This window comes from Mytilus californianus, unplaced genomic scaffold (genome assembly GCF_021869535.1).
Source record: "Mytilus californianus isolate M0D057914Y unplaced genomic scaffold, xbMytCali1.0.p SCAF_10, whole genome shotgun sequence".
Lineage (NCBI taxonomy): Eukaryota > Metazoa > Mollusca > Bivalvia > Mytilida > Mytilidae > Mytilus > Mytilus californianus.
Genome location: NW_026262582.1, coordinates 55,688,851 through 55,704,936, shown reverse-complemented (window position 1 = coordinate 55,704,936; position 16,086 = coordinate 55,688,851). Strand labels below are relative to the sequence as shown.

At 33.6% G+C, this 16,086-nt stretch overlaps 1 protein-coding gene and 1 long non-coding RNA gene across 6 annotated transcripts in view; one reads left to right on the top strand and one right to left on the bottom strand.

The window, feature by feature from the left end:
• The window catches only part of LOC127718864 (neurobeachin-like protein 1), a 406,320-nt gene that overhangs the window by 99,909 nt on the left and 290,325 nt on the right, over positions 1–16,086 (top strand). For both annotated transcript variants that reach the window (XM_052224913.1, XM_052224914.1), the window contains 3 exons: positions 290–379; positions 11,520–11,688; positions 12,654–12,787. In XM_052224913.1, the coding sequence (XP_052080873.1) occupies positions 290–379; positions 11,520–11,688; positions 12,654–12,787 (393 nt within the window). The remainder of the gene's footprint in view (positions 1–289; positions 380–11,519; positions 11,689–12,653; positions 12,788–16,086) is intronic.
• LOC127718947 (uncharacterized) overlaps positions 14,316–16,086 on the bottom strand; it is a 6,307-nt gene continuing 4,536 nt past the window's right edge. For 3 of the 4 annotated variants that reach the window (XR_007990048.1, XR_007990049.1, XR_007990046.1), the window contains one exon: positions 15,793–16,086. This exon is cut by the window's right edge and continues 245 nt beyond it. This is a non-coding gene — a long non-coding RNA (uncharacterized LOC127718947). Of the gene's footprint in view, positions 14,649–15,792 lie in introns of those variants that run through there. The other variant, XR_007990047.1, reaches the window with a different exon arrangement.

The following is a 16,086-nucleotide window of genomic DNA, read 5'->3' as shown; positions in this document are numbered from 1 at the left end:
GATTTTAAGGCATCAAAGTGAACTTGCACCTTCATGGTTATATGTGAAGTATTGATAAATCTTTGAATGATGCCCTTTAAAAATATGTTCTAATGAATGCAGCCATGTGAGGTTTACTTAATACAAGGTTAAAAGCTTAACAGTTTTACTTTACTGAGTATTCCAATGTTTCTACAAACTACTACTGATATGATGTCTTGGTTCTTTTGGTGAGTGTGTTTAAAAGCACACACCTGCTTAACTTCTTTTAGGCAGTGGCATTATCATTATAATTATTGTATTTCTAAAGGCTCACAAAGATGGAGTAGTTGTTGATTTGACCGGAAATCAGCACCATGGACATTTAATTGGCCAGTGTTGTGTAACATGGGATATTAAGGTAAGATATTATGGTTAGGGGATATGTTATATGCTAGTGTTGTGTAACATGGAACATTAAGGTAAGATATTATGGTTAGGGATATTTTATATGCCAGTGTTGAGTCACATGGGACATTTGGTTAGGGATATTTTATATGCTAGTGTTGTGTAACATGGGATATTAAGGTAAGATATTATGGTTAGGGGATATGTTATATGCTAGTGTTGTGTCACATGGGACATTAAGGTAAGATATTATGGTTAGGGATATTTTATATGCCAGTGTTGAGTCACATGGGACATTTGGTTAGGGATATTTTATATGCTAGTGTTGTGTCACATGGGACATTAAGGTAAGATATTATGGTTAGGGGATATTTTATACGCCAGTGTTGTGTCACATGGGACATTAAGGTAAGATATTATGGTTAGGGGATATTTTATATGCTAGTGTTGTGTCACATGGGACATTAAGGTTAGATATTATGGTTATGGGATATTTTACTGTATAGCGGGTTATTTTCGCGGGGTGTTTATTTTCGCTTATTTTGACGGATGAATGAAAATCGCGAAAATAAATTCCGCAAACATTTATGCATACGTTCGGTACTTTCTAACGTATAGGTTAGTTTTAACAACATAAAAGACAAAGGGTATTGTACATAAATGTATTTTATAAAATGACTGTCACGTGTGTATATCCTTATCAATTAGTGTCAAATAGACTAAGAGTGTAAAGTACTCTATCAGGTAATTACCCTTATTAATTAGTGTCAAATTACATAACAGTTGTAAGTCACTCTTGATAATTTTATAGCCTAAATAGAAAGTACATCAAAGGTCCGGTCAATATAAATGAATAAGACGTCATTCAGGTACAAAAATCAATTAACCATAACAGTAGACATTCACTTCTCAATTTTTACAACTTTTTATATGCAACAATTTCAGTATCCGCCAAAATATTTAATTGGGATTTAAGAATCCACCAAAATAAAAACCTCCAAAATTTTTCGTATACTTTGATGCCCCTAAATCGCGAAATTTTACACCCGCGAAAATAACCCGCTATACGGTATATGCCAGTGTTGTGTAACATAGGACATTTGATTAGGGATATTTTATATGCTAGTGTTGTGTCACATGGGACATTTGGTTAGGGATATTTTATATGCTAGTGTTGTGTCACATGGGACATTAAGGTAAGATATTATGGTTAGGGGATATTTTATATGCCAGTGTTGTGTCACATGGGACATTAAGGTAATATATTATGGTTAAGGGATATTTTATATGCTAGTGTTGTGTCCCATGGGACATTAAGGTTAGATATTACAGTTAGGGGATATTTTATGTGCTAGTGTTGTGTAACATGGGACGTTAAGGTAAGGTATTATGGTTAGGGCCACCCTTAAAAAATTGTTTGTTTGGCATATCCGACCCACGCTATCAGCAGGTGGGTATGCAGCATTGTTCTATGTACAATCTGATGGTTTCTTTGATAGGGATTAATCTCACATTCTACAAAATATGGGTAATTTCATGTCAGACCATCAGTTTTATTGGCAGAGGATACAAAAGTACCCACTAGAAACAGACCTGTGGCAGGAAAAGGACATTAACCATATAACATGTCCAATGTGAAAATTGAACCTTTATTGTGGAACTGTCCATTAAACAGAGGGTTGATGTCACATCTTGAAGTTGTGGTCACAGTTTGGAAAAATTACCATATTTTAAATGGCTCGACCACTACGGCTCCTTGTACAAATAGACAATGATTTAAAGCTTTGATTGGTTGCTTGTTTGATGGGATTTTAAGGTCACTTTCTACACCATATGGGTAATTTCATGACAGTCAGTATTATTGGCAGAGGAAAAACGAAGTACTCAGAGGAAACTGACAAACCTTATAACATATGGCATGTAAATCGAACCTTAATTTTGCAACTGCCCAACCAAGGCTAAAACCCATACCTAGAGGTGATAGGCTAGTATTCATACATGTTAGTTTTGATGAACTACCATATGATCACGACCACTGCAGCCCCTGATAAGCTTTGAGGATCAAGAATCCATACCAAACTAGGATAGCAAATACAGACATGAATGCATGGCAGGGCGTTTTTATACTGATAATCGCAGTGAAAGTTTTTAAAGGGCTATTTTAAACATGTATGATAAATTCAAAATGGAAATATGCCTCAGGACAGACAATTTTTGTCGAGCCTGCGACTTTTGTCGCAGAAAGCTCGACATAGGGATAGCAATCCGGCGGCAGCATTAACTAACTTCTTAAAATCTTAATATTTCAGAAGGTAGAAGACCTGGATGCTTCATACTTTGTATATAGATGCCTTATGATATGAAGTTTCCGCCTGTCATATGTCCATTGTCCTTGACCTCATTTTCATGGTTCAGTGACTACTTGAAAAAAGTTAAGATTTTTTGTAATGTTAATTTCTCTCTTATTATGAATAATATGGTAACTATATTTGGTATGTGTGTGCTTTGCAAGGTCCTCATGCCTGTCAGACGGTTTTCACTTGACCTTGACCTCATTTCATGGATCAGTGAACAAGGTTAAGTTTTCGTGGTCAAGTCCATATCTCAGATACTATAAGCAATAGGTCTACTATATTTGGTGTATGTAATGATTGTAAGGTGTACATGTCCAACTAGCAGGTGTCATCTGACCTTGACCTCATTTTCATGGTTCAGTGGTCATTGTTTAGTTTTTGTGTTTTGGTCTGTTTTTTGTCGAGCCTGCGACTTTTGTCGCAGAAAGCTCGACATAGGGATAGTGATCCGGCGGCGGCGGCGGCGGCGGCGGCGTTAGCTAACTTCTTAAAAGCTTTATATTTTAGAAGGTGGAAGGTCTGGATGCTTCATACTTTGTATATGGATGCCTCATGTTACGAAGTTTCCGTCAGTCACATGTCCAATGTCCTTGACCTCATTTTCATGGTTCAGTGACTACTTGAAAAAAAAGTTCAGATTTTTTGTAATGTTAGATTCTCTCTTATTATAAGTAATAGGATAACTATATTTGGTATGTGTGTACCTTGCAAGGTCCTCATGCCCGTCAGACAGTTTTCACTTGACCTCAACCTCATTTCATGGATCAGTGAACAAGGTTAAGTTTTGGTGGTCAAGTCCATATCTCAGATACTATAAGCAATAGGTCTTGTATATTCGGTGTATGGAAGGACTGTAAGGTGTACATGTCCAACTGGCAGGTGTCATCTGACCTTGACCTCATTTTCATGGTTCAGTGGTTATAGTTAAGTTTTTGTGTTTTGGTCTGTTTTTCTTATACTGTATGCCATAGGTCTACAATATTCGGTGTATGGAAGGATTGTAAGGTGTACATGTCTAGCGGGCAGGTGTCATCTGACCTTGACCTCATTTTCATGGTTCAGTGGTCAAAGTTAAGTTTTTGAGTTTTGGTCTTTTTTTCTAATACTATATGCAATAGCTCAACTATATTTGGTATGTGCGTACCTTGCAAGGTCCTCATGCCCGTCAGACAGTTTTCACTTGACCTCGACCTCATTTTATGGATCAGTGAACAAGGTTAAGTTTTGGTGGTCAAGTCCATATTTCAGATACTATAAGCAATAGGTCTTGTATATTCGGTGTATGGAAGGACTGTAAGGTGTACATGTCCAACTGGCAGGTGTCATCTGACCTTGACCTCATTTTCATGGTTCAGTGGTCAAAGTTAAGTTTTTTGAGTTTTGGTCTTTTTTTCTAATACTATATGCAATAGTTCAACTATATTTGGTGTATGGAAATATTTTATGATCTATTTGGCAGTCACGCAGGTTTTATTTGACCTTGACCTCATTTTCAAGGTTCATTGCTCAGTGTTAATTTTTTGTGTTTTGGTCTGTTTTTCTTAAACTATAAGCAATAGGTCAACTATATTTGTTGTATGGAAGAATTGTTAGCTGTACATGCCTGCCTAGCATGGTTCATCTGACCTTGACCTCATTTTCATGGTTCATTGGTCAATGTTTAGTTTACTTGGTTAATGTTAAGTTTATGTGACAGTTGTAATAAAGCTTTATATTTAGGACTATCAACATAATATCAATGATTAGTAAAGAAGGCGAGACATTTCAGCGTGTGCACTCTTGTCTAATACTGTATGCAATAGGTCAACTATATTTGGTGTATGGAAATATTTTACGATGTACATGTCAGTCTGGCAGGTTTTATTTGACCTTGACCTCATTTTCATGGTTCATCGCTTAATGTTAAGTTTTTGTGTTTTGGTCTGTTTTTCTAATACTGTATGCAAAAGGTCAACTATATTTGGTGTATGGAAATATTTTACGATGTATATGTCAGTCTGGCAGGTTTTATTTCACCTTGACCTCATTTTCATGGTTCATTGCTTATGTTAAGTTTTTGTGTTTTGGTCTGTTTTTCTTAAACTATAAGGAATAGGTCAACTACATTTGATGCATTGAATGGTTTTAAGGTGTACATGTCTGTCTGGCAGGGTTCATCTGACCTTGACTTCATTTTCATGGTTCATTGGTTAGTATAGAATTTCCATGGTTTGGTCTGTTTCTTTTATACTATAAGCAATATGTCATCTATATTCTGTGTATGGAATGATTGTATTAAAGGTGTACATGTATTTCCGGCTTGGTTTATCTGACCTTGACCTCATTTTCTTAGATCATAAATGTTAATGTGATACTTGTAGTATAGCTTTATATGTAGGACTATCAACATAAAATCAATTGTCAGTATAGTAGGCGAGACATTTCAGTGTGTGCACTACTGTAAACCTGTAAATCTGGGACCATTTGGATATTTTAGCTTTCGTGCTTTCGTGCAGTTACTCCTTTCAGCCATCATCATCTTGAATTCATCGTTTTGGTTTTGACTAGTAGATGCTTTGTTCTATGGTTCAGGGCAAAATTTGTCAATGATAAATTTCACATATTTATGAGATTTATCAAATGCAAAAGCCACAGATATTAGTTCTGTCATGTCCGGGTGAAAAGCTTCTATCCCATGAAGTGATGACGTAAAGCAGACATCAACAGTGTCTGCTTTTACCAAAGATGACATTTGAGTTCTCTACAAGGTATTTCAGAACGTCCTCCCATATTTCGTCCAAAGAATAGGTGAAAATCTTATTTTTGATAAAATGTTCACCTCCCTGAACTGGAGCATAGGGGGATGCTTTCCACTACCAGCCTCTTTGACATTATTTCTTTTGGCAGACGTTTTTCTATTCTTTGTCATTCAAACATTTGCTCTCAATACAGTGTACAACAAGCGCTTTTACGATCCTGATTTGAAATAAGTAAAGCCCTGAAAACAAACTCCGGAGATACAATCAAAACTCCGGCAGGATTCCGATTTTTTTTACTGTGCTTATTCAGTGGGCTTTGGGGTATCACAAAAGCAATGGCTAAAACAATTTACCAAATTGCAGTTAGAATTCTTCTCCCACAAACTAATCAACTGGTAATATATTTTAACATATTGGTTTATTAATAAGTGAAAGGTTGTTAGTATGAAATGAGTGCTGTGAATTAAAAAGTAATACTTACCATCCAGCTCCAGTTCGTTGATGTCTTTGGCATGAATTTCCGACAAAATAATGACTTACTATAATATGAGTTACTGATTTAGATGGTCTAACTTTGACATGAAAACATCTATCATAAATAGATTTTATGAATAAATAGTTCAACACATTGTTTTGTAAGTCTATAATTTATAACTTTGTTTTCCAACAGCAAGTTAGTGCGTAATTTTAATTTTCTAAACCAATTACTAATCTGCTACTATTAAAGGGAAATAATTTACATTACTGTAAAATCAGCAAAATTTTGTTCTGTCTGACAAATATCAACTTCCTTCTTTTTATAAGTAATTTGTTGGTAACATTATTTCCATGATTATTTAACTAATATCCTCTGTTCTGAAAAGAACACTGAAATTTATTTTTAAGATGATTAAAATTTTGAAAAAAAATGTTAAAAACATATTATGGATCACATTCAAAGTTCTATAAATCATACAGATTCCTATGTAAATTAAGAAGGTATTACCAGCCCAGTAGTCAGCAATTCTGTATTGACATGAATTTTTATTGATATGGTAAAATTATAGATTAACTGTTTTGCAAAACTTTGAATTGTTCAAAGCACTAATGATTCTCTACCACCGAGGATTAGATAACTTGTAAGCAGTATTTGGCAAAACCTTTCGTAATTTTGTGTCCTCAATGCTCTCCAACTTCGTACTTATTTGGCATTTCAATTTTTTTTATTCAAGTCGTATTGATGAATCTTTTGTAGGCTAAATCATAAGCCTGGTATCTTTGATTAAATTTTTAATATATAGGATACTTATATGTAATATAAGTATTGTTTATACAAACAATATTTGCAGCCAACTTTGATAATTAATCTTTCCAGTAAACATGCTGACATCTTGGATGTTTTATACAATCAAAATTGTCTTTGTAGTTGTGTAAATGGTGTAAATTTTTTGCTGTGTTAATTGTTGTCCCATCATGTAACCATACTTTTTTTTTTTTTATTGGTGGTGTTTTATCTGTTATTGTCTCCTGGTATGTAAATTTGCATATAATTTTCTGTTTGTATGGTAATGAAACAAATTCTCATAGATCCAATGTTTTCTTACTTCTGATGTAACTCTCTTGATAGCCAGACTCCAATATAATATCACAACCCACAAAGTCCCCAATGGTGAGTTTTAAGTCAAAAGTAAATTGTAAAATAGTCAAAATTTTATAAACTCACCATCAGTGAAATTGAGCATTGTGAATCTAAACCAACTCCCTAATAATGAAATGTCAGCTTAAGTGATAAAGGGGGTATCTGTGTGAAAACCAAAACATAGTCCCAATAAATCATACTGGCTCAAAGCAGACAGAATTTTGAATGAATAATATTTATTTATACATTAAATTCAATAACAAAATATTTTGGCCCTTGAGAAACACTAAGCATAATTAAGAATTTAGGAGTTCCTGCCGAGCAAGTCAAATTGCAACCTGTAGTGTGAGGAAGAACCTGCCTGCCCGACAATACGCCAGCCGGGAATGTGAAGCGAGGGTTCTCCACTAAGGGGATGAGACTAGACGTCTCATCTGCAGCCGGGGTGTGCAAGGTCTGCATGGGGGATAGCCCATGTGGTGCTATTACAAGTAGTAAGTAGCAGGGTCTATCAATCTGGCGCTGGAATAAATTTGATAAAAGTCCCTGAAATGCTTGGGAATGAATGAAATTTTAGTGATAAAATTCCATCAAGGTCCAAAAACTCTGATGGTTACAGATGAGTGCCCCCAAGGATTTTGGATAATTATACCTTCAATAATGTCATGAGAATAAAAAAAAAATAAAAAATAATAATAATTGAAAATAAACAAAAAGATAATATACATGTTCGCAACAAGACATACTCATCACAGTATTATAGGGTAAATAAGATGCCATAAAATGATATTCAATATTCAAAGTTCTAACATGAGAATGCTATAAAAGATATTCAGTAATTCAATGTGTGATTACTATAAAAAGATATTCATTAATTCCATAAGATTACTAAAAAAATATATTCAGTAATTCCATGATAAGATTACTATAAAAAAAAAAAATATATATATTCAGTAGTTAAATAATGAGATTACTATAAAAAATATTCAGTAGTTAAATGATGAGATTACTATAAAAAGATATTCAGCAATTCAATGATGAGAATGCTATAAAAAGATATTCAGTAATTCAATGAGAAAGCTATAAAAAGATATTCAGTAATTCAATGATGAGAATGCTATAAAAAGATATTCAGTAATTCAATGAGAAAGCTATAAAAAGATATTCAGTAATTCAATGATGAGAATGCTATAAAAAGATATTCAGTAATTCAATGAGAAAGCTATAAAAAGATATTCAGTAATTAATAGAAATTCAGTAATTCAATGATGACAATGCTATAAAAATGATATTCTATATCAAAGTTTTTGAAGTAAGCGCTACACTAGATTGATTTATATAGATTTGAACATCATGAGAGATGCATTCAGTATTGTAATTCAGAGAGCAAGAAACTGCCTGTATGGTAATATGCCAGTTTGGGAATGTGGAGCAAGGGGTCTCCACGAGGGGGTGAGACTGGTGTCTTAGCTGTTAGTGTGCTAGTCTGTCTGTGCTAGTAGATTAGCCAAGGTCTATCATAACTGGTACTGAAATACAGGCATGTTAATGCTATAAAACTGTATTTAGTATTCAAATATGATAAATTTTCCTACAAAGATTTTTGAAGAAAATGTCACTGTTCAATTAAATGCAGTTAATAAATAATTCTTTGAAATGCCTGAAGCTCTCATCATTGAATACTAGTACATGTTATTTGCAGTAATATATTTAATAATTCTTTCGATGTGTTTGTCTAAAGTTCAAAGTACACAGCTATAAACAACTGTTAGATTCTGGGGTGGTATTGACTGTTTGTATGTACTGCTGTCTCCAATGTGAAACTTGGGTGTGTAAATATAAAAAGTTTGAAATGCATGTATACTCTACAGTAAACATCACTGTATTCCCAAATATAAATATCTTTAACATATTAAGTTTCACCAGTAAATTCTCCACTGTGTATAGAGCAATAATACCTATGTACACACTGTCTCTGCTATTGAAAAAGTGGTAAAAACACCTGTCTAAAACATAATACAATCTCTATAATATTTTTGAACTAATAGGTAAACTGCAGGGTTCCTGGTTCATGTGGTTTGCCATATTTTAAATGCAAAGTAGTCTATTAAAAAGTGTATGTTGTCAGATTCTAAGGTTCAAGTATGCTTGAAGTAACAACGTCCCAAGTAAGTTTACTATTTGTTTGGAATCAAATACTTCTGGACTCGTTCGGCACTGATGAGGCTGTAGTGCTGTCTTGTAGTCAATATGCTTAATTAAGTGAGTATCCTACATGATCTGTTTGAATAGGAGAAATAATGTCCACACAGATATAAAAAAAAAAATATCTGAACATACTCTTGGGTCCATGTTCCTCTTAGAAAACAAAGCTATAAAATATTGAACTACAAAACAATGTTTTGAACTATTTATTTATAACATCTTTTTATGATAGATGTTTTCATGTCAAAGTTAGACCTTCTAAATCAGTAATATTATAGTAAGTCATTATTTTGTTTGAAAGTCATGACAAAGACATCAACTAATTGGAGCTGGATGGAAAGTATTACTTTTTATTTCACAGCACTCACTTCATACTAACAACCTTTCACTTAAGCAATATGTTAAAATATTTTACCAGTAGATCAGTTTGTGGGAGAAGAATTCAAACTGCAATTTGGTAAACTGTTTTAGCCATTACTATTGTGATACCCCAAAGCCCACTGAATAAGCACAGTAATAAAAAAAAAAAATAAAAAATTCTGAAACGCAAATAAAATTATTTGGGCGGCAAGTTTTTCAGTAGGTCGGATGACAATGCCAAACAAATGAAATTTTATTTTAGGCCTAGGGGATATTTTATATGCCAGTGTTGTGTAAAATGGGACATTAAAGGGGCACTAGCTGTCAAATTCATGTTCACCGATTTGACTCAAATTCTCATATTTGATGTATATCAATGTAAAACATTTTATTCAAATTACAAAAGTCTAAAATAAACAATATACCGGGCATGGGCTCGATAATATGTAGCTTCGTTTCGTGTGTATTTTAGTCTAGACGCCATCTAATTAACTGTTGATGTGACCTTTGAAGACCTCCGATTGCCATATAAGCGATATAAACATAAATATAGATATAAATAGAAAGCATACTCGTGCATTTGGATTTTATTAGGTCTGTTTAATTTCATATTATAGATTAGAAATATATGTTAATCATCGTTTTTACCTGCATAAGAATGATTTTTTGCTGATCGAATCAGTCAATCAAATGTTTTACCTTTTTTTCACTTTCAATGTTGACATTCTTTTCCTTTAAATAATTGAACACGCACAATGCATGCGGTATCTATCTCTAGCTAAGGGGTTAAAATGAAGTTCACTTGAATACGGATTCAATGAGGTCGAATTATTCACTTGCAAGTGAATAATTCATCATCAATGTTTCTTAGCTTATTTTGACAAAATTGAATCCTACTGGCTGCTAAAAGTGATATTATTTTATGTCACTATTTCACTTTCATTAATGATTGCTAAAAAAAAATCATTTTTTATATTTTTTATATATCTCGTAGCTAGTGCCCCTTTTAGGTAAGATATTATGGTTAGGGATATTTTATATGCTAGTGTTGTGTCACATGGGATATTAAGGTAAGATATTATGGTTAGGGATATTTTATATGCTAGTGTTGTGTCACATGGGACATTAAGGTAAGATATTATGGTTAGGGGATATGTTATATGCTAGTGTTGTGTAACATGGGACATTAAGGTAAGATATTATGGTTAGGGATAGGTTATGTGCTAGTGTTGTGTCACATGGGACATTAAGGTAAGATATTTAGTGATTTTATTGATGGGTTGTGAGACATGTTACATTACATGTTACAACATGCAATGTTAAGCATTAGAATTTTGTCACATTGTTGAGTAAGATTATTGGTAACTTTAGTGATTATGATGAATAAAAGTAGATTTGAGGTATATGTTTATGAGACTGTTGAGACATCAACCAAACAAGACAAAATACCCAATGAAACATGTGGTACTGTGGGGTTCCAATTTTTGTTAATTTCATTGATACAGAGAAACCCCGAATGTAAATGTTCATCGGGGTAATAATAGACTATAGGCTTGTATACAACTTTTTGCAAAACCATGAAATCAAATATCCAGGAAAATTCCATTTTTCCTAAATCCACCAAAATTGTTAACCATGAAATAAATGAATGATCCAAATTGCCTTATGTATTGATAAGTTGTAAATAAAATTAATTTCAGTGTTTTAAAGATTTAAATCTAGTTTTTTTTAAGTTTTTTTTTTTCTTATGTAATGTAACCTCTTACATTTTTCATCTTGAATAAGTAAAAATCATCAGTAGGATCATTTGATTCTATTGTTGGGGTTGAATAGAATAAACATTTGAAAAAATAATTTTCTTTGTATAATTTTTTGTAGGATGTGATAAATTGTATAGGAGGAATTCAGGTTTTGTTTCCATTATTGGAGCAGGTCAACAAATCTCCTATTCCTGAGAATGATGAAGTCACCACACTTTCTAGTCCTGTAACAATTTCACCAACAGATGATGATTGGCTTCTGATACGTCCTAGTAGTTCATATGCTGGTGAGTAATTCCATTAACAAACATTTGTTGTCTCCCCTCAAGGAAGTAGCAGAGGCAAGACTTGGGCGCGGAGCATCAACAATTTGTTAGTTGTTTTAAGGGTAACTACTGATAGTAAAGCAATGATATTTGGTATTCATTTGTATAAGCATTGTCACGTCTTATTTCCATGGTGATTATTTGGAATTGCCCCTCATTCATTGACTTTAAAACTTTTGAACATTTTTACATTTTACATGTTTAAAGTTTATCATTAGGTCACTTTAAGGGAAACCACTAATGGTAAATCAATGATATTTGGAAGGCAGTTGTTTTAACATTATCATATTTCATTTCTGTGGAGATTATTAAATAATCTCCACAGAAATGAAATATGACAATGTTATATGTAATATTTGGCCTCACCCCCTCAGTCATGCTCCCATGACTTTGAAACGTTTGAATAGATTTCTCTGTAAAAGTGTTGCCATTTATGTTAAAGCATTTGCATTATACTATAAAAAAAACATACAATGAGACATTTCTCTGTCTAACAGTAACCATATGGATGTATGGATTGGTGTTTAATGTCCATGCCAAATGTTACATGCATATCAGGACGAGAATACTTAAAAAGAACCCTTCTTTCTGCCAAACTAATAAGCTGAGCCAGATTTTTAAGGTGATATTCACCAAGGTAACAGTCCACCCTATGATATGTCACCCTACCTGGACATATTATTCTAACTCCAAGCAGACTTGTCTTGCTCTTACTCCCTTAATGGGGAAGCAGCAAATACAAATTTTCAAGTCTTTGATAGAGTTTGCCTTGGATGGAACCCAAGATCTCCTACATTTGAAGGGAACATGCTACTCAGAGACCCCTGAAACAGTTCAATAATGTATGAAGATAAAGAGTAAAAATTGGGTAGACAGAATAAGTACCGGTATATTGGATTCAATTGTATTACAATTATATATTTCAGATTCTAAACTAGAACAGAATCAAGCTGCAGGATTTTTAACACTTTTAAGGCATATGTTACACACAAGTTCTACAAACAGGGACACTTTCACCAGAATAAATGCTGCAGCAACAATTGGGGCAATATTACAGAAGGTAAAGTATATGTTACAGTTCAAACTGGAATTCTGTAGGTTCCAGAATCCCAGTCCAATTCAAGATTCCAATATCTACTAGAAAAATTGGGATGATTACTAAAAAAGAATTAATAAAACAATATTTTGATTTACTTCATAATTTCATAATGAAATAAATTTATAATTAAACTTGTCTTTAGCATGTATTTCCAAACATTTGATCAATAGAAATAAGAAGATGTGGTATGAGTGCCAATGAGACAACACTCCATCCAAGTCACAATGTGTAAAAAGTTAAAAATTTTAGGTCAAAGTACGGCCTATATATGGTTAAACACTTCGATTTTGATAGATTTTGTCAAATTTTGGTTAATTATAAGGACATTCTTAAAGGGAAACTTCTCAAAAAAATGAAAAATTGATATGTTCATTATGTATAAAAAGGCACAAATTCATAAATACAAAAAATGTATTAACGTTTTATGACCTTGATAAGATATCACCATCAATTTTAAATTGAGAATATCAATTCTTTACATGTAGCCATCTTGACGTCTTCTCGGTTTGAGAAACCTCATAATACCAAAACAAGCAGGAACTTACATAGTCGTAATTGAGTGTCAAAATATCTTGTCAAGCATACAGTTGTTTTATCTGACAAGGTAATGACAAAAGCATAAACAGTTTCCTGGATCATAAAAAAAGAATTATATCAGACATGATTTAATTAACTTGATACGGAAAAATGTTTAAAAAAAGGTTTAAAAGTCGGAAATGTCGGCCGATTTGATATCTATTTTTTTTTTAAATAACTATGGTCTGTCGTTTTTAAACTCTATTTTTTTTTTACTAAGTTAATGAAACAAGTAAATATATAGTGGAATTAGTTAAGGGCGATTACTTTTATGGATTCTCTCAAAGTTAAAAGTCATAATTAGGTGTTCTGTGTAAAATTGTTCTCGAAAAATCTAATTTGTTTATAATTTTTTTATGTTATAAACTTATTTAAATAAATTTGGCCCTTCCCTATTTTGATCACCAGTCTGGCTAAAGAAATAATTCCCAGAGGTATTGTGAGGTGACACCTCCAGGTATTCAAGCGATTTTCTGTCGGGCTTAAAAACTCTTATTACACATTTACATAATGCAAGTTCATGGATCGCTTCACTTCTGGGCATATCAGTGTACTCGGCCGGTATTTGTAACTTTTCATTTAAAAACTATCAGGTGTAATATAGATCATGTGTACATATTTTTTGTCTTGAGTCTGACAGTGATATACTAGTCATTACTAAACTCTTGTACACACTTGTTTTTGAATAACATTTCTGGTGTAAAGAATGATATTTATGAAAATCTAAATAATTCCAGCTAAAAGATTTGATGAAATAAAAATCTTATTTAGATATTTCCCAAGGGTAAAATTGGGAAAAATGTAAGAACATGTATATACTCGTTGTCAATAATTATACCCCACGCAACGAGTTGAGGAGGGTATAATGTTTTTGACCCGTCCGTCGTCAGTCCGTCAGTCCGTCAGTCCTATTTCTTGTCATCGCAACTCCTCTCAAACCACACAACAGAATTTCACGAAACCTTTTTAGATAATAAGGACATACTTTGTAGTTGTGCATATCGACAGGAAATTACGATTCAATTTTTTTTCTAGGAGTTACGCCCCTTTGAACTTATTTACTTTAAAGCACTACTGCAACAGTTTGTCATCGCAACTCCTCTCAAACCACACAACAGAATTTCATGAAACCTTTTCAGATAATAAGGACATACTTAGATGTGCATATCGACAGGAAATTACGATTCATTTTTTTTTCCAGGAGTTACGCCCCTTTGAACTTATTTGCCCAATATACTACTGCAACCTTTTGTCATCCCAACTCCTCTCAAACCACATAACAGAATTTCATGGAACCGTTTCAGATAATAAGGACATACTACATAGATGTGCATATCGACAGGAAATTACGATTCAATTTTTTTCCAGGAGTTACGCCCCTTTGAACTTATTTGCCCAATATACTACTGCAACCTTTTGTCATCGCAACTACTCTCAAACCACACAACAGAATTTCATGAAACTTTATAGATAATAAGGACATACTATGTAGATGTGCATATTGACAGGAAATTATGATTCAATTTTATTTTCTTACACTTATTATATTTCTCCAATGACAATGTGGGCACGTGGGGTATGTGAGCGTGCTCACTAAGATTCTTTAATTTTAGATACAATGTAATTATACCCCACGCAACGAGTTGCGGAGGGTATAATGTTTTTGACCCGTCTGTCCGTCAGTCCGTCAGTCCGTCAGTCTGTCAGTCCATCAGTCCGTCAGTCCTGTTTCTTGTCATCGCAACTCCTCTCAAACCACACAACAGAATTTCACGAAACCTTTTTAGATAATAAGGACATACTATGTAGTTGTGCATATCGACAGGAAATTACGATTCAATTCTTTTTCTAGGAGTTACGCCCCTTTGAACTTATTTACTTTAATGTACTACTGCAACAGCTTGTCATAGCAACTCCTCTCAAACCACACAACAGAATTTCATGAAACCTTTTCAGATAATAAGGACATACTACGTAGATGTGCATATCGACAGGAAATTACGATTTAATTTTTTTTCCAGGAGTTGCACCCCTTTGAACTTATTTGCCCAATATACTACTGCAACCTTTTGTCATCGCAACTCCTCTCAAACCACACAACAGAATTTCATGAAACCTTTTCAGATAATAAGGACATACTACGTAGATGTGCATATCGACAGGAAATTACGATTTAATTTTTTTTCCAGGAGTTGCACCCCTTTGAACTTATTTGCCCAATATACTACTGCAACCTTTTGTCATCGCAACTCCTCTCAAACCACACAACAGAATTTCATGAAACTGTTTAGATAATAAGGACATACTATGTAGATGTGCATATTGACAGGAAATTATGATTCAATTTTATTTTCTTACACTTGTTATATTTCTCCAATGACAATGTGGGGACGTGGGGTATGTGAGCGTGCTCACTAAGATTCTTTAATTTTAGATACAATGTAATTATACCCCACGCAACGAGTTGCAGAGGGTATAATGTTTTTGACCCGTCCGTCCGTCAGTCCGTCAGTCTGTCAGTCCATCAGTCCGTCAGTCCTGTTTCTTGTCATCGCAACTCCTCTCAAACCACACAACAGAATTTCACGAAACCTTTTTAGATAATAAGGACATACTATGTAGTTGTGCATATCGACAGGAAATTACGATTCAATTCTTTTTCTAGGAGTTACGCCCCTTTGAAC